This window comes from Rosa rugosa, chromosome 6 (assembly GCF_958449725.1).
Source record: "Rosa rugosa chromosome 6, drRosRugo1.1, whole genome shotgun sequence".
Lineage (NCBI taxonomy): Eukaryota > Viridiplantae > Streptophyta > Magnoliopsida > Rosales > Rosaceae > Rosa > Rosa rugosa.
Window position 1 is genome coordinate 48,700,272 of NC_084825.1, and position 15,511 is coordinate 48,715,782.

A 15,511-nucleotide genomic window follows, 5' to 3' on the forward strand; every position below is an offset into this window, starting at 1 on the left:
AGCAGTTTCTTGGTCGTCACGAAAACAACCTATTGTAACTTTGTCAACTACAGAAGCGGAGTATGTGGCTGCTGCAGCTTGTGCATGTCAGTGTGTGTGGATGCAAAGAGTTCTTACTAGTCTTGGTTATGATAAGTGTAAGTGTGTTACTTTATTTTGTGACAATACTTCAACAATTAAATTAGCCAAGAATCCGGTTTTTCATGGTCGTAGCAAACACATTCATGTAAGATTTCATTTCATTCGAGATTTAACAAAGGATGGTGTTGTGAAACTCGAGTTCTGTGGGAGCAGTGAGCAGCTAGCAGACATATTGACAAAGCCTCTGAAGCTGGAAGCCTTTGAGAGACTTCGAGGGTTGCTTGGAGTTCTGGACAAGAAGGAAGTAAACTGAGCTGCTTTCAGCAGTTTCAGTTTAGGGGAAGGATTGTTGAGATGTGTTCTTGTTGGTCTAGGACTGTTTTACTTAGTCAAAATAAACTCCTATGTTTTAGGAGAGTTAGAGAGTCAGTCAAGTTTGTTTTAGATAGACCGAGTCTTTAGCACGATCTCAGGGATTTTGAGACGTGTTTATGCAACTTTGAATTCCTGTTTTGTAATGGCTATTTAAGCCAGTTCGTTTGTCATTCAATAAGTGAATCATTCAGCCATTGTTGAGTTAACATTGTGCTTCCGTGAGTTTAGATTCCTAACAGAAACGAGTTGGAGAGGGCATTCCTACTTCCACTACTCTTCCACAGTTTGATGCACATGGTGAAATTAATTGGAGGCCTCTTAAGGTGCTTGACATGGGAGTTCGTCGCAAGAAGAAGCATAACATCACCACTTGGCTAGTGCAATGGGAAGGCATGCCAATCGAAGATGCTACGTGGGAAGAAGCTCGGGCCATTGCTGCAAGGTTCCCTTTCCTTTTGCATCTGAGGACAGGCTAGACAGATTACTCTCTGCACCCATCTAGTCTAGCCTTTTGCCCACTAGTATCAGCCCACTTAGTTGGCCCAACACTTGGTTGTGGTCCATGACCCATGTTACTCTACTGACTGTCTTGTACACATTCTCCTAGTTTATATGCTGTACTGAAGACTAATTATGGTCATGTTTTGAATGATGAATGAATCTCAGTTTTCCTTCTTTCAATTTGCTATTTCTTGTGTGAACTCAACAGAATCTCATGTTTAGCGTTTGAGTCTCAACTCTGACTAATTTGTGAGCAGCAAGTTTGAGGGGTTTTCGAGTTCGTCGTCCTACAGTAGGGGATTAGTTTGGCTTTGTCGGGTTTGAATTCTAGGTGAGAGTGTTACTAACTCGCTGATATAACCCCACCTTACCTCATCCAAAAATAGTTAAATGTAAAAGACTAAGAAACGGTAAAAGTAAAAAAAGTGTAAGGAGCGGTAAAAGTAAAATAGATTAAAAAACGAATAAAGTGTGCACACCAACCCCCGACAACAAGAAAAACTGTCAATCTATCCCTAGATCGGTAGTTGGAAAAGGAAGGCGCGTAAAGCCACGCGCGAAATCCAAGACACCAAAGGGAAAGCAAACCAAAGCATACCCCAAATCCGAAACCCTAATAGAAATACAATACAAGAAATACAAGACCTTGTCTTTCTCCTCCTCCTCCTCCTCCTGTGTGTGTGATGATGCTGTCCTCAAGTCCACGTGCGCCCTCACCAGCCGTGTGATCTCCGACGAGACTCGGATAAATTAGTCCAAAAGCCCTATTTTATCGCTACCAGAAAATTTAGGAAAATTTATCGGAGCTTGGCTGACAGAGTCTCCCTTTTCTCTCTACTCGTATTTTAACTCCGCCGATCTCTCTCTGGTGGGGTTTCCGTCCCCCCATCTGCCTTCAGTTTTGTGATTTAAGGGTTGGTGTTTCTGGGCGTGGATTCGATTTGGGGAAAATTGGAGGCGATGGAGAAGGAGCTGTTGGAGGTGTTTGACGACGTGACGAAGGCGGCCGACGCCGCGAAATCGTGCGACGGTGGCGCCGAGGAAAGTCTCTGTCTTGAGGCCTTGGACCGCCTTAATAATTTTCCCGTCTCTTATCAGCTTCTCGTCTCAACCCAAGTAAGATTTTTCTTTTGGCTTTATTCAAAATTTTTTTTTTTTTTGAATTTTTTTTTCTCTTCGTTGTTAGCATTGGTATTGGTTTAAGGGATGTGTGTTTCGATTTTGCCCAATTTTGATGTGTGAAAGAGTTTATTACTGTAGGTCTAGAAATTGGATCTGGGAATTTTTTTTTTGTTATTTTGGATTAGAAATCACAATTTCATTACCAGGAGCTGGATTTTAGTGTTCTGATTGGTTTTTGAATTCATTGTTTTCTGGTAGTTTTTGTGTTGCTGACCTTGTTTGCTAACACTGTATGCAATATTAGTTTTTTTGAGAGAATTTGGATTGAAATTGAAGTTCTTTATCAAAACCTGGAAAGAAACCCTTTTGTGTTTTGTTTTTCTGTTAAGTTGGGTCTTTCGCCTCATTGGAACAAATGTGTACTTTAGGATTTGAGTTGTATAAAACATTGCACTCTTCTTATGTGGGTGGTGATGAATGTGATTGGCTGGTAGTGTTTCATTGTTGAAAAGTAGATGTCGAATTTAGTATACTGAAACTATCTTGACTTGCTTTCTTGAAAAATAGGATCTGAGTGTTGTTCTGAGCTTTGAATATCGATTTTTCAGGTTGGGAAGCGTCTTAAGAATCTCACAAAACATCCTAGAAAGAAAATCCAGACTTTTGCGCTTAGCCTGATGGAATCATGGAAGCAAATTGTCATTGAGGAAACATCAAAAAACGATGTGAAGAATGGCAGGTATGAAAGAAAAGATTCGCTAAAGCGTGAGTCAAATCCCAATAGTCCCAGGCCTCAGAAGATTCAGAAAACTGCTGCTGTGAAGGTTGAGAAGGTCCCCAAGGCTGAACAGGGTGACATTAAGAAGGTTGATCGTGATGTTAAACCAAGCTCAGAGAAAACATATAGTTCTGAAAGTGGGACAACGGATACTAAGGTTGAAAATCATAATGTTGTCAAGATTGAGAAAGCGGATAATGTCAAGGTTGAAAAAGTAGCCAGAGAAGTGAAGAAACCTGTTTCTGGTCCCCCAAAGTTGACATCTATACCAAAGTCTAATGATCAGGCAAGGGACAGAGTAAGGGGAATGCTGCATGAGGCTTTGTCCAAGGTTTCCCAGGAGTCTGAGGCTAATGAAAGATTTGTGGATTCAGTGAATGCATGCGACCCTATTAGAGTTGCTGTTACAGTGGAGTCTGTGCTATTTGAGAACTGGGGTGGTTCCAATGGGTCCCAGAAGGCTAAGTACCGATCACTAATTTTTAACCTGAAGGACCAAAAGAACCCAGATTTTCGCAGAAAAGTTCTTCTTGGAGATGTCAAGGCAGAGAGGCTTGTAGACATGTCCACAGCTGAAATGGCAAGTGATGAGAGGCAATCAGAGAATAAAAAGCTCGAAGAAAAGGCATTGTTTGAGTGTGAGCGTGGACTTGCACAAGTGGCTTCAACTGATCAATTCAAATGTGGTCGATGTGGGAAACGCAAGACCACCTACTACCAGATGCAGACGCGGAGTGCCGATGAACCTATGACAACATATGTAACATGTGTAAACTGCAATAACCGCTGGAAGTTCTGTTAGAGTGTCTGGCCATTTGTTGCCAATTGACTTCGCAAGTTAAAGAGTGTAAAGCTTCTTTCTCACTCTGGTTGTGCACTAGCATTAGGGCAGTCTAGAATGGGAAGTTTCCCAATTCAGTATTGTCATATGTAGGATTTTTTTTTATAATTTTTTATCTGTGTTTTGTTATTCTTCTAGTCTTGTTAGGCATAATTTGTTTGGACAACTTTAATGAATTGTTGAAGCGTTTATTTCATAGTCCATTGCCATATTCTCGTGTTTATGTGGATGTTGTTTCGGGGATTGTGACCTGATCATCAACCCTGGAATTTTTTTTCAGTTGATGATGGATCTTTAGGTGGAGGTGATGCTATTAGTGTTGTCAGTAAACAAAGGAGGTAGGTTCTTTAACTTATCACTTTCTTGCAAATCAATTCCATTACTGATTATAATAATTCCAAACTCAGAGAAAAAGAACATCTTTGATTTATTGGATAGGATCATACATCAGAAATAGTGTTACAATTGCTTGAGTCTTGTATATTACTCATTACTAGCACTCTCTCGAAGAGCCTGGAAAACTCTTGCACTTTTGTAGAAGATTTGAGCCCTCCTGTTGTAGTCGTTTGGTTCTTTGCCTTCGTCTTCACCCATAATTGCTTCCCTTTCCAAACACTCCAACAGCTCCACGGCTCCTCCTCTGCCTTCTCCACACTTGTCTCTCAGCCTTCCTACTCCCAACCACTCAGCTCCTTCTTCCGGTCGCATCTCAGCCTCCAGTTCTCTTTCTATCTCGCCTGCCATCCCTGTTGAACAACCCTTGTTTGCGCATCCTACTACCACAGCTGATCTCCTATGGTCATGCACTCGTTGCTGCATTAAGCTCGATGCCGGAGTTCTCAATCCCCAACTGGTCCTCGATACATTCCGACGAGGGCTGATTTGGCATGGTAGAGTTGAAGGGCGTTTGGTTTTGCATATGGGGTTAGAATAGCACAAGTATTGTGCATTCTTGTGACACACAGAAAATTCCATGGTTATGGTTTGTATTGGTGGATGCATCCCCTATTCCCTATAAATAAGGTTTTTCATGATGAAGATGACACTGTCCTGGATGCTCCACGTGTCCATCTCTGACACGTGACAGTGGAGGAAGGAACGTGTAGACTGGACTGGTCGTCCAAAGTAGGTTCAAGGGTGCACGCGTCTCTAAACTAGGTTATCACGTCACCACCAGTTCTTGCTTGTCATAGTTGAATATTCTTTCCGTCCATAGATTCCTGGTTTAGCTTGAATGAGAATCCTAGTATGAACATCGGAAGCAACTGCTTTTGTCTGGTCTCAGAATTTCATCTACATGATATGATATTAAATTTTCATGAAGAATGAACAGAGATACCATGGAGATGTAGCACAGTAACAATAATCAAAACACGTTCTTAACCAAATTACTGCCCGGTCTCACAAAGCATAATGAATCCGTTGTTCACAATCATCGGAATTCAGGATGTGGCCGCATCCATAACCTCAGCTAATAAGAATGATGGCCCGGATCACTTTCGAGCTTCAACAGCAACTAAGCCTAGTGAAAGCCTCACAAGGAGGTATATATCTCTCTATCTTCATGTCCTGGTTTTTTAGTATGATCTATTGTGCTCATGCAAAGAATGGGAAGATATGGCTGTTATTTTGTTGTTGTTGTTGTTATCACTAATGCTTGTGGTGCTCCTCCAATTTGGGCATTTTCTTGCCAATTTTATGTATCTGCATATTAGGCTGGATGAGCTTCAGGTGTTGTGTTAATGTCAATATATATGGGTATGATTTGATTAGTCTTCAGTGTGCATGGCTCTTTGTTATAAGCTGAACTTGTATAGATATTTTCGTGTTGAGAACAATTTCAGAATTACTCCACCTATGAAATCTTTTAAAATAACTTGCTCTGTGCATTTATCAATAGGTTTGGTAGTTTTCATTTTTGTGCTCTGCTTGGTTATCTTTCTCCTTGCTTCGAAATTTCCTCATTACCTAGTACTCTTTTGAAGAACCACAGAGATGAGTAATGGGGATAAGGATTTCTGTGAATAAGAAATCATGGGCCATTAACATCAATCAGTAAAGAAAATGTGAACACATATGAGAAACTTTTGCTTAAGCATGTGCTTAGATTCAAAAGGTGTCCATCTATTTGTAAATTGAAAAGTAAAAAACGCACGGTGTCAGGTCAGGTCACTGACCATCTTCCTATATTTAAATGACGGCAAATACTTAGGTGGGGGTTTCCCCACCAGGTGGCCTTACGGCCACCCAATCAAAACAAAGGAAATTTTCCATCTCTTCCGAAACTGCTCCTGTTCTCTGAAGTGAAATATCCAAAACACCCCCCCTGCTAGGCAGTGATTGGCCCTCCCCACCACGTGTCCCTACGGGTGCCCCACGCAAGATCTTCTCTTAAATGACCGTGCATGTGGAACAAGTGGCCGGCCCTGTCTTGACTTGATCTCGACCTTAATATAGTGTACAAATAATCATGAACAACCATACAATGTCTTTGTCACCATTGCTCTTTGATCCTGTGTAGATGGCTGCTGCTTCATCTCTATCATCTGGTGGCCGTTGGAACTATGATGTGTTCCTCAGTTTTAGAGGTCAGGACACTCGCAAGATCTTTGTGGGCCATCTCCACAAAGCTCTTGATCTGAAAGCAATCAACGCATTTATAGACTCTGAAGATCTCTGCAGAGGCAACGACCTTTCAGAATTGCTCAGGGCTATTGAAGACTCTAGGCTTTCTATCGTAGTTTTCTCCCAACATTATGCTTCTTCCACATGGTGTTTGAAAGAACTGGTTAAGATACTTGAATGCGTGGCTGTGAAGAAGCAGCTAGTGGTGCCCATTTACTATGAAGTAGATCCATCTGATATCCGCAAACTGAAGGGAAGCTTTGCCGAGGCTTTTGTGAAACATGAGCAAGATTCTAATGCCGGCATGGACAAGGTGAATAGGTGGAAGATTGCTCTAATTGAAGCCAGCAATCTATCTGGCTGGGATTCATGAAATTACACGTAATGCTTCTTCATAATCTTCTCAATTTTGAGCTTCTTCCTCCTTTTTTATTTATTTTGTTGTAGGAGAATGGAATTGTGTTTATTATTGATAATAGGAGCCCTTTAAATAGGGAGTTACAATGTACCAAAAAGGTAATAGAATCCGATTACAATTGAATACCTAGAACACATTCCTATTACAACTTTAGACCCTAGTTTGTAGAGGCACACATTATGTCGACATCCTTCAACACTCCCCCTTGTGCCGCTCAAACTTGGTGATGACGCTTTGATTGTTGCCTCATTAAAAACCCTGCCAGGTAATAAAAACCCTGTGGGACAAAAATAACCCTGGTCGAAGGACAAAAAGAGTACAACACGTCCTTCACTCTTCGAGATCGAACATGTAGACATCATGCCTCCCCCTGATGTCAATATCTCCCCCTGATTGCTACAATCATGGGGGTTCGGATAACTTTCTCAATCCGATGCTCTTCACATGTTTCTCGAAGGTGGATTTTGGTAACCACTTAGTAAATAAGTCCGCTACATTATCCTTTGATAGGATTTGGTTCACTTCAATATTTAGACGTGCTTGTTGTCATTTTGATGGAGGGGAGGAGGAGCACGGAAGGTGGCATTTTGCCTTGTGGGGTCCGATCCCACACTTCCGTCATTTCTTTTCTTTCTGTAGGGATAGAACAAGTCCATATCAATCGTACATCTCAATATCGAAAGATTGTCTTTATACCAATCTAATGGCGTTGCGTTGGCGCGGGGCTATATCTAGCCAACAAGTTCATAATAATTGAGGTGTCCGGTCTTGTATTGTGCTAAGTACAATAATGCGCCTATTGTACATAAGTAAGCACTTCTGCTATTAACACGTCTTCGTCATGATCCCTGGGACGAAACGGATCCCTTTTAGGGCCAAGACTACAGACGACCATGGGAGTGCATTTTTGACATTATCAAAATGCCTAAGCATCTATTGACCACGGTACACAAGTTCTGAATCTAGACAAAACCGTGTTCTCCTAAGGTCCTTCCTCTCAAACTCGGATTTCAGGTGTTCAGCGGTTTCCCTTAACTCTCAAGGGTTCCAATTATGTTTATCAACATAAACCGCGACAATTGCAAATCCGGAACTTGTCATGGAAACGCGTGGGCATAGTTCATCATATCCCTTCCCAATCAAGTAGTCATTTTAGTGAGCATTTCAACCTTGTTGCAAATACGCTCCGTGGTCTAGAGCCACTTGACTTGGGTAAATGAAGTCCATAAGAACCTTTATTATATTCCGTATCTAGATCCCCATAGAGATACTTGTGACCACATTCGTAAGCTGCATGTTCAGTTATTTGGAAACTACCAAACTAACAAGGTAGTGGAGTGTAATGACATCCATTACGAGAGAATATGTCTTCTCGTAGTCAATTCCAGGGCGTTGTGAGAAACCTTGCGCCATAAGGCGAGATTACCATCTTTTTTTTTTTCATCACGCTATCTAACGAAGACCTATTAATGTCAATAGGTTTTATGTTAGGAGATGTTGGCATCTCAGGCCCGAAATCCTTCCTCTTCGTTAGTGAATCCAATTCAACCTGGATCGCATCTTTCCATTTAGGCCAATTTTCTCTACATTGGCATTCTTCAACGGAGTAAGGTTCGATGTCATTGGTTTCAATAATTCCACGTCCTCATGTCCACTAGTGTAGTTCGTAGAGATCTCTATATTCTCAGGAATTGGTTCTAACATTGAGGCGTCCCCCAACGATGTCTCTTGGACATAACCACAATCCAAAATATTCTTATGAGACGGATTTTGAGTATCAATGATCAATGGATCAAGTTGTGCCAAACTCGCTCTCTTCTTAGGGCGAGAATCCATCGAACCTATGGGTCTCCTACGCTCTCTAGCGGAACCCATGGCCTATGACGCCATTATGCCACCTTGTGGCGTCACCATCTCACCATCCATGGTGGTGGTGCCATACCCATCTTCTCTGGGGGGCACCATGTCCTCTTATGGGGACATCAATCCTTGCAGGCATGTTTGCAGCAGGTATATGTGATCTCGTCACTTTTAGGGGATCAAGATGAGACATAGTGGGGACAGACCACGACAATTCCTGTCGTTCCTGTTGAACATTGACGTTCTAATATCCCCCTAACGATGGGAAGACTGTCTCATCAAAGTGACAATTCGCAAGTCCAGCGAAATAGAGATCGCCTGTCAAGGGTTCTACGTAGCGGACTTATAGTTGGAGGCCTATGTCCAACATAAATATATATATGCATTCGTTGCAATGACTCACGTTGATGCGTTGTGGCGGCGCAATTGGCACATGAACCGCACACTCAAATATGCATAAATATGAGATATTAGACTCGAACCCAGTCACTAGCTGTAACGCAAATAAAATTTGAGTGGCTGCTATGAGTCGTAGACGAATTAGCATAGCTGCATGCGATATTGCATAACCCAAGCGGAAATATTGGTGCGCATTACCAATGTCCGGGCTACCATCGTAGTCGTTTAATGGTGGCTTTTCCGCGAGACCAATTGGGTGTGTACATGGAAATATGATACTTGATATCAATACCCAATGATATGCAAGAGTCATCAAAAATTGTCGATGTAAACTCTCTAGCATTATCAAGTCAAATTGACTGAATGGGATGATCTGGGTAGTGAGCCCGTAGCCATATATTATGTGCTAGGAGTGTAGTATAAGCAGCATTACGAGTGGATAATGGCACAACACGTGACCAACGTGTTTGCGTATCAACCAACACCATAAAACATCTATACGGTCCGCAAGTTGGTTGATCAAATCCATAGAATTCCCTTAGATTCTTTGTAAGAATGGAATTATTTCCTCAATCTCCTTTGCATAGGATGGTCTCAATCCTAAATAACAGGCTGTACAGAACGAAACATGGGCTTTATAATCAACCAATGAGGCTTTTGGTTAAGCCATAATGTCACAATAGACTTGAGAAGTAGAGAGAGGAGTTTATGGCGTCAATGCCATGTATTTGCCGCAGGGGGTAGGCGGCGCCGGCCATGTATGGCCGGTCTTTGCACAATCATGGCGCCATGAGGCGCATGTGCAGCTCCTCGAACCAATTCTTGGTTCTTACTTTTCTTCGTTCTGAAAATGGATGTCCGTGTAAAGTCTTTAATACACGGATCATCATGTCAAAGCCTATATGTGTCAAAATCCCATAAGTCGTCTCTCATGACATGGTTGGATTCAATAACTCAAATAGTGGTTGCATACAACCTACTAGAGTGACACATAAGTTTCTCTAATACTCGTTTATGTCCATAGTCATTAGAGGTGATGCAAAAGAACTCTGTCCATTCTCATAATCTGTTTCCACATGAAAACCATTGGCTCTTATATAATAAAGTTCGAATTAAGGTATGTCCAAGACATTAAGTAAAAGAATTGACACTTTATTAATAGCCAATGATTACATCAAAGTTTCCAAAATCTAATCCAAAATAAAATCAAAGTAAGACACATTGTAGTCACTCTATCCGTTTGGTAACTCCAATCAAATATGACCAGGAAAGTAGAGAGAGATGTTGGTGGGCTGGCAGATGTGCTGCACGGGCTGGAGGCTGGTGGAGTTGACGGCAGGGAGATAAGTTTTTTTTTTTCTAGGGTTTTTGGTTTTCCTTTTTTCTTTTGGGCTAGGGTTAGAACTCGTGCTGATAACGTGTTGTAGGAGAATGAAATTGTGTTTATTATTGATAATAGGAGCCCTTTAAATAGGGAGTTACAAGGTACCAAAAAGGTAATAGAATCCGATTACAATTGAATACCTAGAACACATTCCTATTACAACTTTAAACCCTAGTTTGTAGAGACACACATTATGTCGACATCCTTCAACATATTTATATTTATTTATTTATTTTTTATGGGGATATTTCTTCAAGCTTTAATTAGTTGGTAATTACTTTGTTCATGACTAAAATAAAGAAAAAACTAAAATGGAAAAGCTTTAAACATAAAGCTCCATAAAATTTTCATTATTTATCATTGTGCTGACTGATTTATTAATTGCAAATCCTTAGTATTTTTTATTTTGCAGTAAATGGAGTAAGCTGAAACAAACTGTAGGTTAACTTTACCTCAAACTGACTTTCGCAGTTCATAATCTAGTTAACTAGTCTGCAACTACTATATTCATTTCTTTCTACCTACATGTGCACTTGATAATAATTAATAACAATAAGGAATTAGAAAATATAAGTAGATGAAATATGAAGTGGGAGAGCATCTATAGTACATTAAGAGATTGGTCTTGTTAGATTAGTTTAATGTCATTAAGTATATTTATATATAACAACTGTAATGAGTTGGGTACGTCTTGCTCTTACCCTTTACAATATTGTTCTTCAAATATGGCAGGGATGATGCTAAGTTTATTGAAAAAATTGTAGAAGATATTTCTGAAAAATTGGTCCACATCTCGTCTAATAAAGTCAATGACTTGGTTGGAATGGATTCCCACTTAGAAAAAATGTGTTCACTATTATGTCTTGGTGAGGATGATGTTCGTGTTGTTGGAGTATGCGGAATGCCTGGTATAGGGAAAACAACCATTGCTAGAGCTGTTTATGACGAAATTGTTTGTCAATTTGAACACTATTGCTTTCTTGAAAATGTCAAGGATGGTTTCAAGAACAATGGTGCAATACACATGCAGGAAGAACTCCTATCTAGAATATTTGAGAAAAGAGTGCGCTGTCTAGGCACTTTGAGTAAAGGATCCAAGATGATAATGGAAAGGCTGAGTAAGAAAAAAGTTCTGCTTGTTCTTGATGATGTAGAAAACTTTGCACAAATTGAAGCGTTACTTGGAAACCAGCATTCATTTGGTGGTGGAAGTAGAATCATTGTAACCACTAGAGATATACAATCACTCAGTGGAGTTGATGCGAGATATAGTCCCATGTTTCTAAGTGATGATGAAGCTCTTGAGCTCTTTATGCAGTATGCCTTCAGAACAAACCAACCTACAAGAGAGTATGATCCTCTCTCTAGGCGTGCCATAGAATATGCTCATGGTCTGCCTCTAGCACTCAAAGTTTTGGGAGCTTTTCTTGATAACAAAAGTATATGTGAGTGGGAAGATGAGATAGAGAAAATAAAGGAAATCCCACATATAGAAATTCAGGGTGTGCTTAAAAAAAGTTTTGATGGCCTGGATCCTTCACAGAAGGACATATTCCTAGATAATGCATGCTTCTTTAGAGGAATGGACAAAGGCTATGTGACCAAAATTCTGGAAAGTTGTGGCTTCTATCCCCTAGTGGATTGCGAGTGCTAATTGATAGAGCTCTTGTAACTATTTCAGATGACAATGGGTTGGAAATGCATGATTTAATAAAGGAGATGGGTTGGGATATTATCCGCCAACAGTCTATTAAAGAGCCTGGGAAGCGCAGTAGGTTGTGGGTTTATGAAGATGTTGCTCGTGTATTAACTCAAAATATGGTGAGATATATAGTTGTAACCTCTAGCTCTTTCTCAAGGTTATGGCTATTTTACCGACTTAATTTCCACTTTTGCTTTTCCAGGCTACAGATGCAGTTGAATGCATAATGCTAGACTTGTCGAAGTCAAAAGACGTCTACATAGATGCTGAAGCTTTTGTTAGAATGACGAAATTAAGACTGCTCAGAATCGGTTATAACCACTCCATAGACTTGAATGCGAAAGATTTTCAATCGAATCAGTCAGACCATCCAAGAGGTGAGTGTAAACAACATGTAAGCGGGGACGTAAAGTTTCTTTCTCATGACTTGAGGTATCTCATGTGGTATGGATGCCCCCTGAAGTCTTTGCCATCCAATTTTCACCCGAAGAATCTTGTTGACCTTGACATGCGTTGTAGCCATATTGAACAACTTTGGGAAGAAATCAAGGTACAGTAATCATTTGCATATCTTTTAAATGGTAATTACATTTTTAGATTCTTATATATGATTATTATTGAATAGCTCTCCCTGGTTGTTCTAACATGCAGCCCTTCAAAAAGTTGAAATTCATCAATTTGAGTCATTCTCATTACCTTACCACAACTCCCAACTTCACTGAAGCAACAAATGTTGAAACACTAGTTCTTGAAGGTTGTTCGAGTTTGCTTGATGTCAACTCAACCATTTCAGCTCTTAAAAACCTTGTATTCTTGTGCCTAAGAGGATGCAAAGAACTTAAGAGTCTTCCAAGCAGCATTTGTTTGAAGTCTCTTAAAACCCTTGATCTTTCTGGGTGCTCAAGTCTCGTAAAGTTTCCAGAGATTTCAGGGATCATGGAGGACCTATCAGAAATTTATCTAAATGATACTGCAATTGAAGAATTGCCATCATCGATTGAACGACTTCAGGGGCTTGTATTACTACATTTGAGAAACTGTAGAAGCCTTGTCCATCTTCCAGACAATATATGTAAGTTGGTATATCTTAAAGATCTCACTCTCTCTGGGTGCTCAGCTCTATCATTTGCCTGAGAACTTGGGTAATTTAGAATCTTTGATATGCCTTGAAGTAGAAGGAAGCGGTATAAGAGAACTGCCAGTTTCTATCTTATGCTTGAAAAGGCTGAAAACATGATCATGTGATGGATGCAGAGAAATGACGATGTGTTTAAGTAAAATAGATTCGAGAGAGAATGTAGAGAGAATTGTAATCGTATTATTGAGAATAGGAGCCCTATATATAGGGATTACAAAGTACATGTTCTAATGTTACAAGGAAAATTAATCCGAGTTGGATTAGGAATTCTAGAACCTTCTCTCCTATTGCTACTCTTAGTTTGATTAGGCACACTAATAGCTTATTTCCTTCAACACTCCCCCTTGTGCCGCTCAAACTTGGTGGTGACGCTTCATCCGTTGCCTCGTTAAAAACCTTGCTCGAGTGAAAAAACCCTGTGGGACAAAAATACGCTCGAGGAGGAGAAAAAGAGTACAACACGTCCTCTACTCTTTGAGATCGAACATGTAGACATCATAACTCCTCCTGATGTCGATATCTCCCCCTGATTGCTACAATCATGGGAGTTCGGATAACTTTCTCAATCCGATGCTCTTCACATGTTTCTCGAAGGTGGATTTAGGTAACGACTTAGTGAATAAGTCCGCTACATTATCCTCTGATCGGATTTGATTAACTTCAATCTTTAGAAGTGATTGTTGTTGCTGATTATAAAAGAACTTAGGCGATATATGCTTGGTGTTGTCGCCTTTGATGAAACCTAACTTCATTTGCTCAATACAAGCTGCATTATTCTCATAAATGCATGTAGGTTCATCTATGGTAGACTTCAAACCACAACTTCCTTGAATATGTCTAATTACAGACCTTAGCCATATGCATTCACGCACGGCTTCATGTAGAGCAATAATCTCTGCATGATTCGAGGAAGTAGCAACAAGGGTCTGTTTTGTAGACCTCCAAGATATCGTAGTGCTTCCCATGGTAAAGACATAACCCGTTTGGGAGCGACCTTTGTGAGGGTAAGAGAGGTACCCTGCATCAGCAAAACCCATCAAAACATCATTGTCATTTTGATGGAGGGGGATAGGGTGAGGCCGACCACCATGGACGGCGGCGGCGCTGGCGGCGGTAACATGGCCGGCGGTTGCTTCTTGGACGGTGGCTCTTTGCCTCTTAGGGTCCGATCCCAAATTTCCGTCATATCTTTTCTCTCTGTAGGGATAAAATAGGCCCATATCAATCGTACCTCTTAGGTATCGAAAGATTGTCTTTACACCAATCCAATGGCGGCGTGTTGGCGCATAGCTATGTCGAGCTAACAAGTTCACTGCGAATGAGATATCTGGTCTTGTGCATTGAGCTAAGTACAATAATGCGTCTATTGCACTTAAATAGGGCATTTCGGCCTCTAATGATTCTTCGTCCTCATCCTTTGGACGAAACGGATCTTTTCCAGGCTCAAGACTACGACCGATCATGGGAGTACTCACAGGCTTTGCTTTATCTTCATTAAAGCGCCTTAGGATTTTCTGAGTATATGCAGACTGATGGATCAAAATCCCATCACTACGGTGCTCGAGTTCTAAACCGAGACAAAACCGTGTTTTCCCAAGATCTTTTATCTCAAATTCGGATTTCAAATATTTAGCAGTTTCCTCTAACTCATCTAGAGTTCCAATTAGGTTCATGTCATCGACATAAACTGCTACGATTGCAAATCCGAAACTTGTTCTTTTAATGAACACGCATGAGCATATTTCGTTATTAATATATCCCTTCCCAATCAAGTAGTCACTTAGACGGTTATATCACATCCATCCGGATTGTTTTAATCCATATAGTGAACGTTTTAATCTTATTGAAAACGCACTCCGTGGTTTAGAGCCACTTGATTTGGGTAATTGAAGTCCATCTGGAACCTTCATATATATCTCTGAATCTAGATCCCCATAGAGATATGCTGTAACCACATCCATAAGCTGCATGTCAAGTTTTTCGGAAACTACCAAACTGACAAGGTAGCGGAACGTTATAACGTCCATTACGGGAGAATATGTCTCCTCGTAGTCGATTCCAGGGCGTTGTGAGAAACCTTGCGCCACAAGGCGGGCTTTATATCTAACCACCTCATTTTTCTCATTACGCTTTCTAACAAAGACCCATTTATGGCCAACAGGTTTTACATTTGGGGGTGTCTGCGTTATAGGCCCAAATACCTGTCTCTTTGCTAGTGAATCTAATTCAGCCTGGATCGCATCTTTCCATTTAGGCCAATCCGCTCTTCGTTGACATTCTTTGACAG

At 40.7% G+C, this 15,511-nt stretch overlaps 3 protein-coding genes and 1 pseudogene across 4 annotated transcripts; 3 read left to right on the forward strand and 1 right to left on the reverse strand.

The window, feature by feature from the left end:
- The first annotated feature begins 1,542 nt into the window (after positions 1–1,542).
- On the forward strand, positions 1,543–3,907 carry LOC133715001 (transcription elongation factor TFIIS). The gene is made up of 2 exons (XM_062141300.1): positions 1,543–2,073; positions 2,688–3,907. Exons 1-2 carry the CDS (start codon positions 1,918–1,920, stop codon positions 3,657–3,659), a joined length of 1,128 nt encoding a protein of 375 aa, XP_061997284.1. The 5' UTR covers positions 1,543–1,917; the 3' UTR covers positions 3,660–3,907.
- Positions 3,908–3,958: 51 nt separating this feature from the next.
- On the forward strand, positions 3,959–6,721 carry LOC133715003 (TMV resistance protein N-like). 2 transcript variants are annotated; one of them, XM_062141304.1, is made up of 2 exons: positions 3,959–4,036; positions 6,220–6,721. In XM_062141304.1, the coding sequence occupies exon 2, from the start codon at positions 6,220–6,222 to the stop codon at positions 6,694–6,696; it is 477 nt and encodes a 158-aa protein (XP_061997288.1). In that variant the 5' UTR covers positions 3,959–4,036; the 3' UTR covers positions 6,697–6,721. The 2 variants fall into 2 exon arrangements, with proteins under 2 accessions (XP_061997288.1, XP_061997287.1); XM_062141303.1 differs by lacking the exon at positions 3,959–4,036 and adding an exon at positions 4,803–5,242.
- On the reverse strand, positions 4,102–4,694 carry LOC133715002 (uncharacterized). The gene has a single exon (XM_062141302.1). It carries the CDS (start codon positions 4,671–4,673, stop codon positions 4,182–4,184), a length of 492 nt encoding a protein of 163 aa, XP_061997286.1. The 5' UTR covers positions 4,674–4,694; the 3' UTR covers positions 4,102–4,181.
- Positions 6,722–11,119: 4,398 nt separating the features above from the next.
- Positions 11,120–13,416, forward strand: LOC133715000 (disease resistance protein RPV1-like; annotated as a pseudogene).
- Positions 13,417–15,511: the final 2,095 nt, after the last annotated feature.